This window comes from Palaemon carinicauda, chromosome 30 (genome assembly GCF_036898095.1).
Source record: "Palaemon carinicauda isolate YSFRI2023 chromosome 30, ASM3689809v2, whole genome shotgun sequence".
Taxonomy (NCBI): domain Eukaryota; kingdom Metazoa; phylum Arthropoda; class Malacostraca; order Decapoda; family Palaemonidae; genus Palaemon; species Palaemon carinicauda.
The window spans coordinates 41,812,756-41,834,071 of record NC_090754.1 but is presented as its reverse complement, the minus strand read 5'-3'; the positions used below and the strand labels follow the sequence as shown (position 1 = coordinate 41,834,071).

At 42.6% G+C, this 21,316-nt stretch overlaps 1 protein-coding gene across 1 annotated transcript in view; it reads right to left on the bottom strand.

Moving 5' to 3' along the window:
- Positions 1–21,316, bottom strand: part of LOC137623054 (KICSTOR complex protein SZT2-like) — a 362,398-nt gene that overhangs the window by 189,678 nt on the left and 151,404 nt on the right. Inside the window, exons 28-30 of the mRNA XM_068353692.1 lie at positions 20,521–20,574; positions 2,255–2,408; positions 955–1,173 (exon numbers count right to left, since the gene is read on the bottom strand). Coding sequence (XP_068209793.1) covers positions 955–1,173; positions 2,255–2,408; positions 20,521–20,574 — 427 coding nt within the window. The remainder of the gene's footprint in view (positions 1–954; positions 1,174–2,254; positions 2,409–20,520; positions 20,575–21,316) is intronic.

Below are 21,316 nucleotides of genomic sequence, written 5' to 3'. Positions count from 1 at the left end.
CTACTGAAAATCATTAATTATTATAGACTAATAAGGGGGAATGTCTTCTTTTGACTTCTTTATGTCTTCTTGTGAGGGTTGTTCACAAGATTAATTCCTGGACAATAATGATCCACATTCTCTTTGTGTGTCATGTACCAGGGGCAACAGTGTCATTAAGAAACCCTAGCGAAGAATGTAGTTCCCTCTCATTTCTTCTTATGAAAGATTATCTTCAATTCATAGCTGTTCAAATATATAATTCAAGTTATATGAGCAAACTGACTTTCAATTTAGGGGAAAAACTAGAAGACTAGGTTAACTGATTACTGTTGAAGTGAGGTTACTGATGTCACACCGGCTATTATCAGGCTAGTGGAAATTGATAGTAATAAGCTTCATAAGTCTTTTTACTGATTTAGCTATCTTTTTGCAATCTCAAAAGGCTACGAAGTCCTCTTTCGAATCATACGCTAACTCCTCAATTGTGCCTAGAGCTTCTGATGTACCAGTCAGTAAGGGTTCTGTTGGTACACAGTGCATTATAGGGTCGAAAGCCTCTCATCAAACCTCGCTGTTTCAAATTAACTCACGACCTTCTATTGTGAAACCCTAGTATTTCCGTAATCTGGTCAGCTCTATACGACCACTGGTTTCGAAGTTAGAAGACCGAGCTAGCAGTCTGGATCCTAATACACCTCAGCCCACTGAAGTAAGGGTTTATTTTTTGCACAACATTATGAAAGAACTAAAGTAAAGGTTAAAGGTTATTCTTTGCAACAAGTTTAGTCCTGAATTGAGAAGGGGATGTCTTAAGAAGGTCTTATATAGATTGAGCAGTAAATGCCTCACACTCTTGAACAATACAAGGGTCGCATCTGTATTCATCACACCACAAAGAAATAAGACAATAAATGATTGATTGTTTGTTGCAAGTTATGCAAGAATTAGAAGTACAAAATGTGATTAACTTACCTAAGCAAGTTGGAACTGTCTTCACCGACAGAGTTGATTCTACGTGGCCACTAAATCTAACTGTGCAAGTTAAGTGCAGGAACAAAGGTGGAATCATCCCATCCATAAAATCCAAGTTATCAGGTATAGTACTCAGGTCTTCATCTCGTTCACTGATTACAGATGTCTTGTCCTCATCCCCATCCATGGACGTCAAGTGGCTATGGAGACGTCGATAAACTGCAAACACAAAAATATTGCTGAATATCATAATCAAGATGATGAAATTTATGGAAATAAATTTCTGACGAATACCCAATTTTACTATTAAAAGGCCATTCACTACATATGTTGTAGTGTTCCAATATTAACAGTATTTGGGCCCTCTAGAAATTTGCATTAGTTAGCATTATTAAAAGTATATAAGATAAAATACAGCATATTTCACCGGAGTGACATACAGTATTGTGGGATTATGAAAAATGTCATCTTTAATCAGAAGAAATAATAATAATCAATAAATGTAAGTATCCTTTTCAAAACAAAAAATTATAAAGATTAATAATTATAAAAAACATCAAAAAATCTAAACAAACTCCATCTATGTAAAAACTACTAAGAAGTATATGATAACACTATTATACTATATTTTACTGTACTCTGGAAGGTATCCAATACTACATACAGTTTCAATTTCACAAAATGTCTTCAACCACCAAACACTTTTCTTATTTCATTTATTTCACAGTCTGGACTTCAACCAAATATGTGAAAAATTAATTCTACAGAGCTTACTCTACCAATCTGAATACCCCTTAACTCTTTTTTTTTCTCCAATTAAAGCATGGCTAAAGAATACATATGACTTAGTGAGTCCTCCATATGAATCAGAAAATTCTGGAAAAATATGTACTTTCATTCAGAATACCCTTATTTAATGCAAACACTAATGTTTACTTGATCTATTTTGTACCTGTCAGAATTCCCAGTCCAAACTCAGACAGAAGAATAAGTTGATCAACTTTTACCACTAGATGGAACACATATAATTCTCAGTTAAGATCCTTCAGCTCTCAAACAATAACTATGATCACATAGTCATAGTGTATGAAACAATTCCTTGTTGAAACTAGAATACTTGGCTATATATAAAAGGTGAAAGGTTGAGGAACTGCTTCAAAGAAAGTAATCAAAGCTCCTTACCTATCAGGAACACCATCAGCAGAACTATGTTCCTTGAGGATAAATGTACCATTGCCCAAGGATAAAATTAGCAATATTATATTTATTAGTAGTAAATAAGAGTTCACTTCATAATTACCACTGCTGCCAACGTCTGATCTAAACTCAATGCTTTTGTCATGATCATCTTCATCTTCCTCCTCTTCTCCTAGTTCCTCATCCTCTTCATCACATCCATTGATAGTAGTTGCATCTTCAACATCCTCCTCACCCTCAGCAAAAGAATCACACCTCTGCAAACAGCAACTTGCTGTTATGGAATGTTATTTCTAGTGCTAAATTGTACAGTATAATTCTACTAACTATTACAAATAGATTACAAAGTTTCTCTTATTAAAAACGTCAAAATGAGTGAAATGCATAGATTACTGATAATATTCTTAGTGATTATTTCCTCTTCACAAAATATAACATAACTCGGACAGTAAGTTGACAATTACCGAGATAAAAACTTGAAACTTGACTAACTTCTTAACATAAATTCATAAGGCTTAAACAATATAAGTAAAAATAATTCACCACCTTGAGGTATATTCTCTTCATTTTACACAATTAAATTAAATCAGGAAAATATTCATTAGAGTTCAAAAAATATTCAGTGAATGTCTCAAAATATTTCAACATACCATACTGATATTGGTAAAATATGTTTCACTTGCTAAATAAAAAAAAAAAAGAATTCAATAAAGAATAAACCTCAAAGACTATTTGTTGTCAACAAAAAAAAACTATTTACTACCATGCACATGCATATTAAATCTATTTTAAAATTACTTATCCGCTATATTAGTAAAGAATGTCAAAATAAAGCATTTCTAATACTATACTACATTCATACAATACACAGCAAAAACATGGTCTTTCCCTGGGATGAACGAAAAAAGGTAACGAAACCTAATGAACATAAAGAAAAGTTAAACAATTATATGCCAGTTAACAATGTGCTTAAACTTTCAAAAAATTATACTATCTGAAAATTAAAATTAATCGCTATTCAAAACATAAAATGACTATTTCTGAAAATATTTACCTTTCTGACTGCATCATATATTGGACATTTGTTCTAGACATTCTCCTTGTTTCTAAATTTGAAGACAGCCATATGACTCCTAGCTTATTTCACTTTGAAGAATCACCAACATCACTAGTCTACCTAGGCTAATGTAATTAATGGCAAAATTGTGCAACTCTCTTGTAATCCGACAAATTAACAATTATAGGCAGAGTAATATGTATAAAAAGAAACCGAGTATATACAATGAGTGGAAAATAACCACTTACACTGCATTTGTCATTTGAAGTACAGGTATTTTGAGGGAAAAAAAAAAAAAAAAAAAAAAAAAAACATGCATTACGATAAGTAAACATCTAGCAGTCCTTTCCAGAACTGGACAGCAATAATTAGGACATCTTCTTTCAGTTACCCATTTACTTTGTATAACATCAAGTTTAGTCTGATTGATTTCAAAATCCTTTAACAAAGCATGCTCTCATGAAGAATTATGGATTACAGAGCCTATTTGAAAAAATGCTTTAAAATTTTTTTTTTTAACATATTCTTTGTTACCTGGCTGTTTGTTTGTTGCTACCTTGTTTTCTTTGGTTCCATTTTAAGTAATTTTTAATTTTTTAAGCTAAAATTACTACAATATATACTGTACGATGTTAGTTCTATTTTTCTTTTTATACGCCTAGCAACTTCTTTGTATAGTCTGAGAATGAATCGAGAAAGAATCTAAAATTAATACAGTTAACCCTGGTTATTCGCAGGTTCTGTCTTCACGGATTAAGTTATTCGCATGTTAGGTTAAGTGGCTTTGTTGGAACAAGTGTATTCCGCTTGTTTCTTAGTATTGCTTGTTTGATAATCACCATTAACCTGTTGTTCTTTTTCTTGAGGGTCAAGTGAGTTGACGTGTGTCGGAAGATGTCCGATAGGAGTCAGTCAGTCAGTCAGTCAGGTATGCTTACCTGTGGACCAGTACGTGGCAGCGTCGGGTACTTGATACCTGGCTATTTGATTTGAAGCCGTCGGAGTCGGACGGAGTATGACCTTCGAGTTGGAGGTCGGCACCCTTTGGCCAGTATTGGCGTGTTTTCGTCGTCGAGAGGACAACGTGTCAAGTGTGATCTCATTGGGCAGCAGCTTTAGCCGGAAATAGTGCGTTTTCGTCGTATGGAGGACGACGTCATGTGGAGTGTGGGTCCACTGGGCATCATTAGTATATTTTCGTCAGCTGGGGAACGACACTGTGTGGAGGGTTAACCTCATTGGCAGGATGGAGCTGTATTGATGACCTTATGTATAGGTTTGTCTGTTGTTGCTGTGTCGTAAGCTGTAATCTCCTTAGGTGGAGTGGGACCTTTTGAAGGTTGACCTAATGATGCCTTGTTTTGCTTAATTGTCGGAATTGTTTAGAAGTCACACTTTTAAATTATGTAATATTTTACTGCTTTCTTACGATGCTCATTATTTTCATATTTTGAATGATTTAACTGTCTTTATATTTAATTTCGATGCTGACTAATTTTGAGCATATTAATTATTTGGAGTAATGCTGCTGGTTCATTTTGAATGTCTTTAGTTTTGTGTATGATTATTTTTTTTCTTTGAATAACGTTGTATATAAGGATGCAAATAATCTGTAAATTAACTTTGTGTTAATGTTAATTATTTTGACTTGACTTGCTGACTCATTTGTACAAAAGTGTAAATATGTAATTGTAATAAATTAGTTTAAGGTCACTTTATTTTGCTTTAGTTCCTCCCTCCGTTGTTTGTCTCTATCTCTGCCAGTTTTTCCAGTCCCGAATGCCTTAAAACTTTAAGAGCCTAATGAACCATTAAGTCGGTTCGTAACATCGCAATAAAGAGAACTGTATAACCTATTAAATTAAAAATCGCGTATTCACGGTTTAGCGATAGGTACTCTCGCGGCCCGACAATTTCAAAATGATTGCACTCTTTTGTACCCTGCATGTTTTTCCTGTTTTCCTCTCCACATAGCACAACACCCCATCTCTCGCTGACTCGGCCTCAGTCTAGCATCGTCTCTCCTTGTGTGTGCATCTCCTCCTTCAGTCCTTACTGAGCAAAATCAAGTTGTGATGTAAAAAACCTGTACACATCCCGTGTGTTTATAGTGATTACCTCTGCCAACAAAGTTGGAAGGAGGTTATGTTTTGCCCCGTTTGAGCAAGTGTGTGTATTTGTTTGCGAACAGCTTCCTGGCCACAATTTTAATCGTAGAGTAATGAAACTTGCCGGAGTTAACTGTTATGAGAAAAGCCGAAGAATTGTCCATGGCAGTGCCTGCAGCTGGCGGAGATACTAAAGCGGGAAAAAGAGGTAACGGAAGGACCTCACGAGGAAGGTCACGTTGCCGGAGACCATCCGCTCAGCTAGGGCTACGAAGGCTGAGGCGCAGGTTGAGGCCATTAAAGAGGTCTAGGACAAGGGTGTCTGGGGCAGCTGCTGGAATGCTTCACAGCAGTGGCCCTGTGAAGAACCGAGTCTTGGTTGGCCCTGCACCACTTTTTCAAGGTATCAGCAACCATGTCGTCTGGGAAGGGAGAGTCCCGACACCAGGGAGTTCCTAGGGAGGCAGACTTCCCTATCCGGGATCTTCTTTGGAAGTCAAGCCAGGAGAGTGTCCTTCCAACAAAACACCCAGTTCACCCATTGGGTGAGGACATGATTCAAGAGAAAGTTGACTGCCTTGTCCCCCGATAGAACCAACTCCCGTAACTGTTCCCTCTTGTCGTTGGACTTGATGTGATGCACGGCGAAAGATGAGACCGCCGCTGTCAGATGTCGATCCAGGAAACTACATGTGAGGTCAAGCAAGAAAAGGTGTCCATCGAGACTGCATCCTGAAAAGAAAACAACAGTTCCCCGCCTAACAGCTTGTCCTCCATGGAACCTGGGGCCAACTACGCCAGGTTGTTCTCGACTGGCAGATGCCCCGAGGCGACACTTTGGAGCGTAGAAACGTCTCCGACGCACCTTCATCGGCGGGAGGAGGTCAAGGGAGCTATGAGCTCTGATGGAGTTCTTGGGACCCGCAATCACTTCGTCCAAGTTGGCAACGACCAGAGACATCTGTCTCGACCCGGGGAGTTAGGGGTGGTTTAGCTTCCTGAAGAGTACCCAGTATCATCTCCACCTCCAAAGAGTTTTCTACAACGGGAGGAGTGCAAGGAACAGGGAGTCCTTCCCAACTCCTCATTAGGGTGATGACCCGGCTAAAAGTGAAATGCCTCTCCCTCCAAGGGGGCTTGATCTTGCATCAGCCTTGACGAATCCACATCCGAAGAAAGGTTGATGGGCCACCCCGATAAGCGAAGAGGCGAACTTCCTGAGGGCAGTGTAGAAGAACCCGGCCTGCTGGCCTTGTCCAAGCCAGGCAAAGCAGGGATGTGACAATAGTAAGGCCCTGGCATTTATGACTGGCGCTCCCCGTTGGAAACCCTAGGCCAGTTGGCCTGGCGAGGAGCATCGCTCAACAAAGTGGGTGGCGTCGCAGCATAGTAAGCGGGGACGAGAGAAACGGCCCTCCCCGAGTCTGCCTGGACACGACAATCTAGAGCAGGGGAGCTCTTGTGGGCCTCATGGGAACAGTGGCCACGCCGGCAGCTAGGACTCCTTCTGCAACGAGGCTTGCTCCTACTAAACGGTGACCTACTCCTACCTCCATGCCGCTACGAGGACCTACGGCGGTTCCTATCCCTTCGCCTGGTCCTGGCCCAATGCACTCTGGAAGGGGAGAGGACCTCCACCGACCGGGACCTAGATTTTCATCTTCCTATCTCAGTCCTTGATCCTGTCATGTTAACGACCCTGTTGATCAGCCAGAATGGGGGAAAGCCGTTGTGATGAGCAATAAATAGGGAGCTTCCTATTGAGGCCTGTTGTAAACTGGTCTATTATTGGACAATCCCACTTTTTAAGCTAAAACTTACTTTTACTGTAGACATATCTATACATTGTAAATGAAAAAAAATTAAATCAGAATTCTGACCATTGAAGATACATAAACTCCATCCTTATAATAGCTTTATTGCTGAAAGTTACCCCCCTTTTCACCATCTTGTTAAAGGAGACATTTGCTATTATTCATATATTCTTTTGATCCTTCTTTATTTTGTGAACAGTAAATTCATTGATGCCATAATGGTGGCCTACGTCTGGACAGCTTCTCCCTTCCTGAAGCACTTCAAAGAGTTTAATTTTCTCCGCTATAGTAAGCCTTTTTCTCCGACGCTTGTGTTCACTACCAGAAACCTTAGATGGTGCAGACCGTTTACCTGGCATCGTACGTCTTGAAATCAAAAATTTTAAATAATTTTTATTTTTCCTAACATACTTACCGAGAACTACTTTCTTTAGGAGATCACTGGTTATCTCTCTCTGCCGACCAGAGTTTTGAATAGTTACCCCCCCCCGCTCCGCGCCCTCAGTAGCTTCACCCCCGGCATCCAGGAATGTGCCCCGAGGGTAGGATTAAGGTAGGTCGCTTGCTAGTCGGGTCACCCTCCTCATTAAGTTCTACTGAATTAGCATCATGCTAGTAAGGGAAGAAGGCACTCGGGGAAGGAAGGGAGGGCCATTACCCGAAAGTAGTTCTCGGTAAGTATGTTAGGAAAAATAAAAATTATTTAAAATTTTTGATTTGTTCCAACACGAATACTTACCTCGAACTACTTTCTTTAGGAGACTTACACTTTAGGAGGCGGGAGTGCTAATCTGACCCACTGACCCGGCCGTGGAGGCCAACAGGCCTCTGGATAACGGGACCTACCAGAGAGCGGAAGCGAGGGTAACTACACAAAAATTCACGTTAGTGTCTAGGAACTCACCTTTTGAAAACTTCTTTTGACGTTCCTTCTCGACGTGTAGTCGTGAAGAATGTGTTATTTTCTGGGAACAGACGGTACTCCCCGAAGTGGCAAGTAAGCAACTGGGGAGGAGGTAGGAAAACCGCACTTGTACCTATCGGTCGCTAGTCTTGAATGCGCCTGGGGTTTACCGTTACACCGCTTGGAGGGCGGAGATGACTGTTCCAATGGAGTACCCGTCCAAGGATTTTCTTGAGTAGTCCTTGAGGTAGTGGGCAGTAAAGGTTGACTGGCTCGACCAAGTACCTGCTCGCAGAATTTGCCCTACTGCCATGTTTTTCTCAAAGGCTAAGGAGGTGCTCAGGCCCCTGATGTCATGAGGTCTGGGAGTGCCTGGCACTGCTATGCCAGCTTCCTTGTAGGATCTGGCGATAACCTGTCTCAACCAGAAGGAGATGGTGTTTTTGGAAACTTGTTTCTTATTAATACCTGTGGAAACGAAGAGGCTCTTGATATCCGGTCGGAGATGCGCTGTCCTTTCCAGGTATTTTCTAATTGTTCGCACTGGGCACAATTTTAAGTCTTCTGCATTACCTGTCTTAGGGATGGCAGGAATTGAGAAACCTTCAAACCTCGGGTCCCAGACTGCTGGGTTCTGAGTCTTGGCCACAAAAGAAGGTACGAACTTGAAGGATACTTCTTTCCACCCCTTTGAGTGAGAGACGTCGTATGACAAATCATGGATCTCTCCCACTCTCTTAGCGGACGCCAAGGCCAGCAAGAAGACGGCCTTGAGGGAAAGATCTTTGTCCATGATATCTTTCAAGGGCTCAAAGGGAGGACGACACAGCATCTTCAGGACCAAGGCTAAGTCCCACTGGGGCACCCTCCTCGCTTGAGGGGGGCAAGACTGCTCGAAGCTTTTGACAAGCATCGCTATATGTCTCGAGGCCCCCAGGTCGATGCCCTTCAGGAGGAAGACTTGGCCTAAGGCAGCCCGAACTCCTTTTATGGCTGGGATTGACATCCCTACTTTGTCTCTGAGAAACACCAGAAACTCTGCTATGTCTGGGACAGAGGCCTTAAGAGGTCTAATGTGCCTCTCAGCGCACCACTTTGTGAAGGAGGCCCATTTTGCCTGGTATATCGCGACTGACGACTTCCTCAGGTATAGCAACATTCTCTTAGCCGTGGAGGGAGAATAACCTTCCTTCTTCAGGAGACGCTGGATAGTCTCCAGGCGTGAAGACGAAGGGAGAGTGGGTTGTCGTGGAACTTGAGGAAGTGAGGCTGGTGCAGAAGGTCTGACCTGGCGGGTAGAGGCCACGGCGGGTGACTCGTTAGGTCTTTTAGGTCTGCGAACCACTCCCTCTCCGGCCACCAGGGCGCTACCAAAGTCATCTTTAGGTTTCGGGCGGCCCTTACTCTGTTGAGCACCTGCCTTATCAACGTGAAGGGGGGAAAAGCGTAAACATCCAGATTGTCCCACTTGTGCTGAAAAGCGTCTTCCAAGGCTGCTTTCGGGTCTGGCACAGGGGAGCAATAGACTGGGAGTTGGGCGTTGAGTTTCGTTGCAAAGAGGTCCATCATCGGGGAACCCCAACGTTGAATGATGAGCCTGGCTACTTCCGGGAGGAGGGACCACTCTGTCCCTACTATCTGGCCCATTCTGCTGAGGCCGTCGGCCAGAACGTTTTTCTTCCCGGGAATGAACCTTGCTAATAACACCACATGATTTTCCTCTGTCCAATTCAGAATCTCTATGGTGAGATCGCACAACTCCCTCGATTTGAAGCCCCCCTGCTTCTTTATGTTTGCTACTACCGTGGCGTTGTCGCACATCAACGCCACGGTGTTTCCTTTTAGCAGACTTGCGAAGTGTAAGCACGCCTTCTGGACTGCTTTCAACTCCAGGACATTGATGTGGAGTTGCTTTTCCCCTTCCAACCAGGTACCTCGTGCCGTCCCGTCGAGGAGGTGGGCTCCCCACCCTTGGTTGGAGGCGTCTGTGAACAGGAGTAATTCTGGAGGGCTGGTCCCGAAGGGCATCCCCTTGAGGGAGTTCGACAGGCAGTACCACCATTCCAGGGAGGGTCTTGTGTCTGGAAGGACTCGAATTAGCACTTGTTGTGAGTGTGTCTGGCACCAGAGGCTCTTGAGATTCCATTGAATGGATCTGAGCTTCATCCTCCCTTGTGGAACTAGTTTCTCCAAGGAGACCAGGTGGCCTATCAGCCTCTGCCAGTCTTTCGCTCTCCTTGGTTGTTCCGATAGGAAGGGCTTGATGATGTGCCTGAGGTTCTTGATCCTGTCTTCCGAAGGGAAAACTTTCCCCTGCATGGTGTCCAAAGTCATCCCCAAGTAGTTCATTCTGTTGGACGGGGATAGATTTGACTTCTTTGGGTTGATGACAATACCCAGATCTCTGCAAAACTGAAGGAGACTTCTCCCTTGTTCTTCCAAGAGGACCTTTGAGGCGGAAAGGAGCAACCAGTCGTCCAGGTATCTGATAAGGCGGATGCCACGTTCGTGAGCCCACACTGATACAGTCATGAAGACTCTCGTGAACACCTGGGGCGCTGTTGACAGACCGAAGCAAAGTGTCCTGCATTGCAGGATCTGGGAACCCCATTTCACCCGGAGGAACTTCCGACTCGATGGGTGGATCGGAATTTGGAAGTATGCGTCCTTGAGGTCAACGGTCATCATAAAATCTTTCTCCCTCAAGGACAGCAGGACTGACTTTGGAGTGTCCATCTTGAAGTCCATCTTCTTGACGAACTTGTTGAGAGCCGACAGATCTATAACCGGCCTCCACCCCCCCGTCGCTTTCTCTACCAGGAACAGGCGACTGTAGAAACCAGGTCCTGGGAGAGGAACTTCTTCCATGGCGCCCTTCTCTAACATGGAGGACACCTCCTCTTGAAGGACGGTCCTCTTTACCGGATCTTTGGGCGCTAGCCATTCCGTCCGGTTGGCCGGAATAAGAGGGGGTGGATTCGCCAGGAACGGGAGTCTGTAGCCCTCCTTTAGGACAGACACTGTCCAAGGCTCTGCTCCTTGCGCCTTCCATGCTTGCCAATGTAGTCTGAGGCATCCCCCAACCCGAGGCTTGGGCGGGGATAGGGGGCCTCCCACTCTACCTTCTTCTAGAGGAGCGGCCTGATCTGCCTCTCCTAGAAGCGGAGTAACCCGACCTGAAGGAGCTTGAGGGTGCTGTAGCACCTCTGCGGGAGGGTTGCGGAGTTGAGGACCAGGAGGAAGAGGGGGCCTCTCTCCTCGTAGTGCTGGAAGAGGCTTGGGGCGTCGCGGCGCTGTCCGAGACGGACCTCTTGTATGGAGGTCTCCTTGAAGCTGCCGGTTTGGTGACGTTGGCCTCCTTCTTCTTCGAGACCTTTTCCATCAAGGCCTCTAACTCTTTCATCGGAAAAAGAGACTCTCCCCACAGGGGGAGGCTGCGAATTGCTCGCGCCTCCCTGTCCGGTACTTTTCGAGACACTTTGGTGAGAACAGTGTCTCTCTTACGGAGAACCCAGTTGGCTGTAAGGGCGAGAGACTGATACGTCAGGAATTTGAGGGTTTTACCCCCGGAGGTAATGAGGTCCCTCATCAGGCTTTGCTGGTCAGGGTCTTCGGGGTCGTAGGAGGCTTGCACACCCACCAACGTGGACGCCCACCAGTCTAGCCAAGAGGAGACGTTAATCAAGTCTCGCGACATCTCCTCCATCATGGAGGTCTCTGCAGGTGAGAAACAGACTGGGGCCGAAGAGGCTCTGTCGTCAGAAACGCCTTGGCTCAGAATGTCCACGGCCGTCTCCACTTTACAAGGGCCTGGGCGACGACCTTCGGGCACATAGACCTTCCCTTGGTTCTTGAGGCCCTGGAGTAATTTAGAGGCACTCTGGGTCTTGGGAGCCTCGGCATTGCCGGCCACCACTTTGTCTATAAACTCTTGCCCTAGAACTAGGTCTCGGGCCAGAGGGAATGCCAGGGACGATTTAGGCTGGGAGGGAGTCTGCATAATTCTCAGGAGACTCGACCTCCAGGAATCTCCATCTGTCGCTGCAGGTTCCGCTATTCCGTGGTGCCTTCTGATCAGGCTAACCACTCTCCTATAGGCGGAGTCTTCCATCGGGGAGCCCTCTCCTCCGTCAGCCGAGGCCTCGGCCTGGGGCGGGGGAGTCGGTTTACCGGGCACGCCGACCGGACGCCTGGCCCTCGGGGCCAGGGGCGCCGTCCTGCCAAGGTACTGGACCTCATCTGCAGGTAAGACCGCACCAGGGGCTCGGGATAGTGTAGGCACCGCTGGATCAGCGGGGACTCTCGTACGCCCGAAGGCTCTGGGTGCTGAGGGCGCGGTTCCCGGGGGCTGACCCGACAGCGGGAACCGTTCCTTCCGACCTGCAGTCCGCACCAGCTGAGCTGGTTCGGCCTGGCTGCCTGGTAAGAAGCGCGTTTCCCCCCGCTGGGCGGGGTGAACCGGAGGCCTCGAGGACTTATGCCTAATAGAGAGGTCTTTCCTGCGAGCCAGGTCGCGAGGGTCAAGGCCGTGCTTGGAGGGCGGCCGCCTTGGGGACCGCTCGCTGGACTGGTGGTCCGGGGAACGAAGCACCTTCGATTCCCGCGACGAAACGTAGATCCAGGCGCCCCCGGGAGATACACTTCTCCTATACTTACGGCTCAGGGTGCGGGATAGTTTCCTGCTGTAACGAGAGCGCGACCTTGACCTGGAACGCTCGGTCCTGGACCGCTCCCTTCGACGGCGGTGTTTCACCTTGACCTCTTCCTCTGACGAGGAATAGATGTCCGAAGAGCCAGACGACACTGCGTTCACCACGTGTCGGCTGGAAGCGGGGACTGCGGGAACTGCGGGGGACTTCTTCGGTCGTTGAATGCCAGAGGTCGAGGGCTGGAGGAAGTCATCGGGAACTTCCGTGGGAAGGGTTGGGAACGACTCAAACCGTTCCATGTCCGGGAGCCAGGGATCCAGGGCTACATCCATCCTCAGGGGAGACCTACCCGGCGTCTTCGGGAGCCTCCAACCGTAGGCATCGTGACCTGCAGGTTGGACTTTACTCTGGTTATCTCCCCCTAAAGAGGAGCCAGAAGCACAAGCCCACGAGGGCGGCGGCGACACTGAGACTGCGTTACTACCCCACACGGGGTCAACGGAGGAAGCGTGCCCCCCGAGCACAAGGGCCGACTCTCCGGACGCACTACTGGGTCCCTCACTAGCCCTAGAGGGGCCTGCTACTGGCCCTGCACTAACACTGGGCTCCTGGGATAGGACACCTTGCTCATCCACTACACTAGACTTACCTCGTCCCCTACTTTGTGTAGGGGACGGCGAAACCGAGACCCCGTCGGAACGCTCACTGGGTGACGGTATCGGCGAGGAAACACTAATTTTCCTGAGGGAACGTTTCGCTGATTTTCTCTTCTTAGTACCATAACGTACCCACTGTATATCGCTCCAGTCCACGCACTTGGGGCACGTGTCTGCTGACGAGCACACTTTACCCCTACAGGAGGAACAAAGAGAGTGAGGACCCACTTCGGGCTTGGAGAGGAACGCTCCACACGATTTCCCGGCTCTAGGCCCAGGACAACGGCGAACCTGCTCCATAACGCACATAACGCACGACACAAGCACTTAAGGAAATGAATTAAACACTGGGTAAGCACACGGTTGAAAAGTGAACGCACAGGAACACTTGGGAAAGCACACTGGAAAAAACGCAAGTTGCCACGCTGGGAACACGTGGGGCACAGGACGCACACAAAGGATCGACAGAGATACGAGAGCGAGAGATGTTAACCTCTCGCGACCAGAGAACTTAATGAGGAGGGTGACCCGACTAGCAAGCGACCTACCTTAATCCTACCCTCGGGGCTCATTCCTGGATGCCGGGGGTGAAGCTACTGAGGGCGCGGAGCGGGGGGGGGTAACTATTCAAAACTCTGGTCGGCAGAGAGAGATAACCAGTGATCTCCTAAAGAAAGTAGTTCGAGGTAAGTATTCGTGTTGGAACGAAGCAATTTTAGCCAAAAATGAAAAAAAAAAAAACACTACAAAAATAAAGATGCGGAGCAATGTCACATTCGTATGTGTAGAGTCAAATTGGACTTCTTGGGATAATTGAAAGATCCTATAGTTCAACAGCCAATCAACGGCCAAGATACTGATCGCCAAGGTCTGATTGATCGTGTCTACTTTACTCGCCAATTGTGTGCCTTATACAAAATCACCTGGCTAAGCTAGACTACTCTCCTCAAGCTTCCCGAGTTTTGTTTTCCATATGGATGCAAGATTATTTATTATGTCACCTACAGAAAACTACACATTTTCTTCCTCCTGAAAAACGTATACCATACATTGCATTTTTGCTATCCAATTGAATTTCTGTATTGTATTTTCATTTATTACAACAATTTAATTCAATAATTTTCAGGCCAAAAAATTACTTTTAACAAAATAAATAATTCAAATATTAAAAATATAAAACTTATCTGCCATCATAAACTCGCAATTTAATGAATCTGCAATACAGTATAGATTTACAAATAATTTATTCAAAAACCAGTGAAGTACTGAGGAAGAGATGGGTGAACCTTGATTTGGTAAAGGATAACCATATTTCAACGTTTAATTTTTAGAATGGTAGTATAAGATGCCCAAATTCTAGAAGGAGAATTTTAGGATTTAAGGGTACTGTAGTCTTGATACACAGAAATAAACAGTAATTGCAGTGTGGGTAATTGAAAAATAAATAATATAATGATTAACATAGATCGGAGGTTCTCAAGGTTGTTGTGGCCTGATCGGTAACGTCTCTGTCTGGTGTTTGTCAGATGGGGGTTTGAGTCCCGCTCAGACTCGTTAGTGCCTTTAGTGTCTGCAACCTTACCCTCCTTGTGAGCTAAGGTTGGGGGTTTGGGGAAGCCTTTAGGTCTATCTGCTGAGTCATCAGCAGCCACTGCCTGGCTCTCATTGGTCATAGCTTGGGTGGAGAGGAGGCTTGGGCACTGATCATATAATATATATGGTCAGTCTCTAGGGCATTGTTCTGATTGCTAGGGCAATGTCACTGTCCCTTGCCTCTGCCATTCATGAGCGACCTTTAAACCTTTAAAGTGTGGCCACTAAAGGAATTGTAGTCATCTTCCAAAAGAAAAACAACAGCTTATTGTGAGAGGTTATTTAGCATACTGCACTTCAATAAGAATAAATATCGTAACAAGCCAATTGACATGAATCTTGAGGCAGCTTTGAGGCTTGCTCTGGAAGAAAGATGAATATAAGAATTCCCTTTTTCAAAACTGTTGTCTGAAAAATTAATATCAAGACTTACTTGAATAATATATAATAAACTAATTGCCTACACAAGAATTCATTTTTAAATCATACAGTAATTAAAAGACTAATATAAAACTTATTGTCTGCATTGTTTTTATTTTTTAGATTACTTGTAATTGGATATTTCTTGTAGGTACCCATAATTAAGCAATTTATAGAGGATGAGACCTTATTGCCATATTTCATATTGATCGTACTTAGTACACATGGCACCAATGCAGCCCCTGGAATAATTTGCTTGAGAACTACTGTTATCAACGGTTGATGAGGTAATGAATCAAATACTACATAAAAGATATATACTAAATGATAAAGAAATCTATTCTATAGAAAAGTAAGAGTTATGTACTAAATAGCATACACAAAAACAATTTTGCCTAACAGCTGAGCAGGCAGGAATTTGAGGGTGCACACACATATGTACTTACTTGTCTACGTCTATTTCGGCTTTCTTTACAGGGACTGAAGTGTCATGGTAAAATTACGAACCATATATACGAGTTATTCCGAGTAGTAGGTTTGTTGTGAAACAAATCTCTTACACCTCAAAACTATTTTCCCTTTATCCTTTTGGACTTTATCAAAAACACCTACAACAACTTTTGGAATTCAAATCCAAACAAATTTACATAAGAATGTTCAAGAATGCACTGAAAAGGGACGTGTGGAAATCATCATGATATACCACTAACATAAGTGAAATATTTGTGCAACTGAAAATTGGTCTCATTGACTTCTGTCATTCAAGCAGGGAAAGACATGCAGGTGGATATTGTAATAATATGAAACTCATACAATAATATCAACTAACCAAACTACAGTACATGCACTACACATGCTTGTTAGTACAATAACTAGAATTAGAACCCATAATCTCAGATAACATAATTTAGAGATAAAATTTAAACCAATATTATGATAAATAGTAACTTGTAAAAACACATTTAAAATAATAGGTGAATAATAGCCATATATATAAGTACTTCAAACTCATTTCAAGAAAAAATAACAAAAGTACATCCTAACAAAAACAGTAATCTTATTTAAAACAAAAGAAATCCTTTCAAAATTATAGAAAATACAGTCATCTATATTGGTAATTATAAGTATAGAATTTAGGCAGGAATGATTTACAAGATGGGAACGGCACCTCAACAGGACTGAAATAACAGCAAAAAGATTCTGATACCTCTTACCTACTTGTTTGACCTCAGTATAAATGAACTTTCAGACATCCTTAACCGAAAGAAACTTAATTAGCTGTTTTGTCATATATAGAACATTGTATACCTTTCTTTTTAACCCGAATATTCAAAATAGATCGTTACCAAAGGTTTGTCATACCATACCAAGAATCAATATTGAGCTCTAAATTGTGGTTCACAAGTTTCAAACTCACAGCGTTTAGTTCTCTAAGGAAGAAAAAGGAACTCACTATCATACTACTATTCATTTATACAACATATACTTCTTATGTCATATACATGTAACATAAAAGTTCAAGGGGATAGACACATAAATATGGTACAGTATGAATGATGGCACTACAAGAAATTTTTTTTTATAAAAACTGTTTTGTTTATAAAAAAACAATCAATCATAATGACCCAAATTGTAACTTAGGTGGGTAGCCAAGTCACTGTAAATTTCAGGTTGTCTATGAAGAAACAACATAGAGCTCTTGAAAAATGTAATATATGAGGGACTATGGGTCTCTCAAACTCAAAAGTAAATTGAGGAGTGGAAGAACTAAAATACAGTAGTACATTAACTCATCTCAAACTGCAATGTAATAAGTGAACATTGGGACAACAGGATCAGAATGGCTAAGATACTGATTATACATTCTATGTAATTGTTTCCACACTTTCAACAATCAATCCAAAGTGAAAGGTTCTCAGCCTTGCCTGTCTTGTATCACCAACAAATATTCATTACAGTTTGGTTAACCCACACCTCTATTAAGAGCTATTTCCTACACTACTTCAATAAGAAGTAGGCTAATGTTTTCAGAATGCAGGTAGCATTGACAGTTACCAGCATTGATTAGCCACCATTGCCTGAGGACAACTAGGTCTATCAGCATTTAGACATACCACCATTATAGTGAAAGCTAAAAAGCCCAATTTAACATGTAACTGTCTTTCTCTAAGCCAGGCTACATGTAAGACAAACTCTCAGCTAGATGAATAGCTAGGAGACCCCGCAAACCACGTAATATAACAGCTAAAACTGAATAGATATCTCCCTGAGGAAGCTGTAGTGATTCAACTTTACTGATGAGAGATGTCTGATCTGGGATTCCCGGTCTGTCTAGAGGAACTGATGAATAATAGCGAGCAGTCTCCTCATCCTGTCTATGGAGAGTCAAACTAAAGCTGATGTGATGTCTGTTTTCATCTACAAGTACAAAGATTTTGTTGAGAGGCCCTGCTACACCTCTCATGGTTGCAGTGAAAACCTATGTACTCGCACAAACTACACTGGCAATTCAATGATTCCTGCTCATCATCAACTGAAGGAGCAGGTCCTCAATACCATTTGTTCATTGCTGTTAAGAGGTGGTTGGAAAGCCAGCACGGTGGTGATGTCACTAGACAAAGCATTGATTTTGCACATAATGTATAGCTAGCACTGTATTCCCTGATGAACTTATCAATAAGGGAAGCAAAACAGTCACCAATGACTTTTCTGACTTATGATCCCTTTGAGCACTGGCACAGTACATTATCATTCTTTCAGATCTGCTTGGGCAATTCCTGTTTCCTGAGATGCTAAAGCCACTGGCACAGCAGGTGTGGCAAAAACAAGTCACAGGAGTTGCAAATTCTGGCAAAGCAGGTTCTGCAGACAGCAGGCTTCATAGCTGGCTGTAGAGAATGAGCAATAACCTGGCAAATAAGATTCTGAAACTTTCCAGACAAGGAGGAAAGAATGCTTTACTGCAACTATGTTAAATATGTATCAGATATTGGGACATCCACACAAGAAAATATCTAGTTGGGCACAAAGAAAATGGCACAGGTAGAGCAGACATTGGGTACACAGCTACAAGAACAGCCAAAGTCAAAAAGGTATTCTGATTCTCTGACAGTGCAAATGTAGCAGAAACTGAAGGAAAGAGGCAGGATAGTGGGCAATTCTCGTCATGGCATCAACATGTCAACTAATGTGAGCACCATTATGTCCTTGGGAGTAGGACAGTTCAACAGGATTTCATTGTAGTTGCAGTAAACTAAAAAATACCATCAATGAAGAAGTAGGGCCAATCCATGACTACCACACCCAAGGTAAAATAAAATATCTCATGACAATCTTAAAAAGGAAAATCAATTAGGCAGAGGACAGTCAATTTGGTCTATGGGTATGGGTAAAGTCATGACTGTACGGTCAACAGGATAAACAATGAAAGCAGACAGACACACTACTGGTGATTAGATGATTGCGTAGCAACATTTGGAACTGTTTCTGATGCCAATAAGATAGGCAAAACTGTAGGCATTCCCCATGAGAGGACCAACCACCATCTACCACTTCGGCAATCCTGTCTGTTGAAACTTGCAAACAGAAATGGGGACCATTGAGAGGCACTACCTAATACATTTAAACAGATGCTGATACTTTGCAAATACTGTGCTGTACTGGGAATACAGAAAACATTAAAATATCTCTAAAATAACTTTATGCACTACACCAAGAACCTGTCATAATGATGATGTAACAAAATTTTAATAAAATTTCATATTTCTCTACTCACCTAAGCTTCCTATGGCTTCCTTCTCAAAGGTAGCTAGATGTTGACATCTATCCCAAAAATCTAGAATTCCCCATTTTCCTTCAGTTCAATAGCCATCCCCCTATAATGGAGTACTGTATTTATATGGTGTATGGCAATAAGAGCACATGGGGAAGCTGAATAGCAACATCTATTTCAGTCTTGAAGACAAAATATGTTCCCCAGCCTCTTGACACTAGTCAGAGGGAAGGCATGGTATGAACTTCAGGTGAAATTAGGAATGAGAAATTTTATTATCAAAATCCTGTTACTTCATCATTATGATATGTTCTTGGTTTACTGCATCATGTTATTATAATAGTATTCATTGTATTTGTGAAGTTTTAGTATTTGTTTAAATCTATTAGGTAGGATCAGTCACTGGACACTTCTTAATAGTCACCATTTCTACTCGTGAGTTTCAACCATTAAAACGAAAAAAAGGAAGAATACTTAAGGAACGAGGCTCAAGAGTTGGTTCAAATGCCATTGAAGATTGGTCCTTCTCTTAGTCTTCTTTCTTAGAAGTGGATTTATGGATTTGGGCAATATAGCCCACCCAGCACTGGAGCCTATGAGTCCACTCAGTACCCAAGTGCAACCCAGGATAATTCTTCAGTTACAATATGAAGTAAAAGTTAAAGATGTTGGACAGCAAGATGAAAGAAATGAAGGAGAATGGAGATAAAGTAAGGAATATGAAGTAAGTACGGCTAGGGAACAAAGGAACGCTAAAAAGACCCGTAAGTAATGCCTACAGTAAACCACACAAGATGCACTGAAGGTACTATCCCCTAAGGGGTCGTCTTTTTTTTTTTTTAACAATAGGCTGTTAGCATGGGAAACATGACAGACCGTAATTGATGTCTCGGTATGTTTGATGAGTTTGTGATGAAGAAACCTCCACGAATTTTAATAACAGAATAATAAGAATTTAGAGATAAAAACAAAAGACACAACACAATCAACTTACAAAAACTATTGGGTGCAAATTTCTACAAGATGATAATACTAATCCAAAAGCACCATCCATTACCATGCATGCTCAGAGGATATTTATGATGCAGGTTAGCCTATTTGAGTTTAAAATAAAAATTTAGAGCTTAAAACTTCAAATGACTGCAGGTAATAACTAACAAAACGGTATGAGAGGGAGCGACAAAGTAAAATATTAGATATCCAGAAATATTATATATTGGACAAAGTAAAATATTAGATATCCAGAACTATTATATATTGGCCCTTTATTATAAATCATGGCACATAAGCATTAGTTATATTCTGCATCATAAACACTTCACAATACTAAAAAATTATTTAGGAAACAAATGAATTCATCTGAGATTAGGGTGCTAATGCACATTCAAGCGAGTACCTTGCCGACAGATACTCTTCGCAACTTTCGGTGTCTCGGCAGGACAAGAGGAGCCTGTAAGTTTTAGGGACAGTTATTAATTAGCAGGTCACTGGCTAGCATATATCATGCGAGGACTGCAGGGGATATCATAACAAACCATCTTCGTAACTCTATTCACATGATCACAAGACACAAGTGAGGCCATCTGCAATCTATGGATCACCAACCTCGTAGCAGCCAATAAAAGGCACGGAAAATAATCAAAGGTCATTGCCTACACAGTTCTCTAGGTTACTTCATTTCAGTTATATATTAAAATATGCTTCTGAATACACCACTTCGTATCTATAGCAAAACTATATAAAACGCTTTGATTAGTAAACTGCTAAAAATTTTAGTTTATTCACAGTCCACATTAGTCCATTCCTTCCTTATAAAGTATATTTGTAATGATCATCTTTAAACTAAGAAAAAATAATTTCTTTTAACATAAAAAATCTTATATATTTAACTCCTCTTATAGCCTTTATCTACTCCTGATTATTACTGTCCATCTTATCCCATTTAAAAATACATAATCAGTACAAGTACTAAAATATTAAATGCAAGGACAGAAATTAATACGAAAACATGAGTATCACTGCATCACTAGGGCATTTATTGCAAAAAGCAAACTCTATCATTTCATTACAAACTAACTACACATAAATAGCCCACATTTGTGTCAATGAATGCGCCAAATGTAACAGGGTTTTATAAACATACAAGAGATCAGTGGTAGCTCTGCACATGCACTCCTGAACTCACTGGTCCC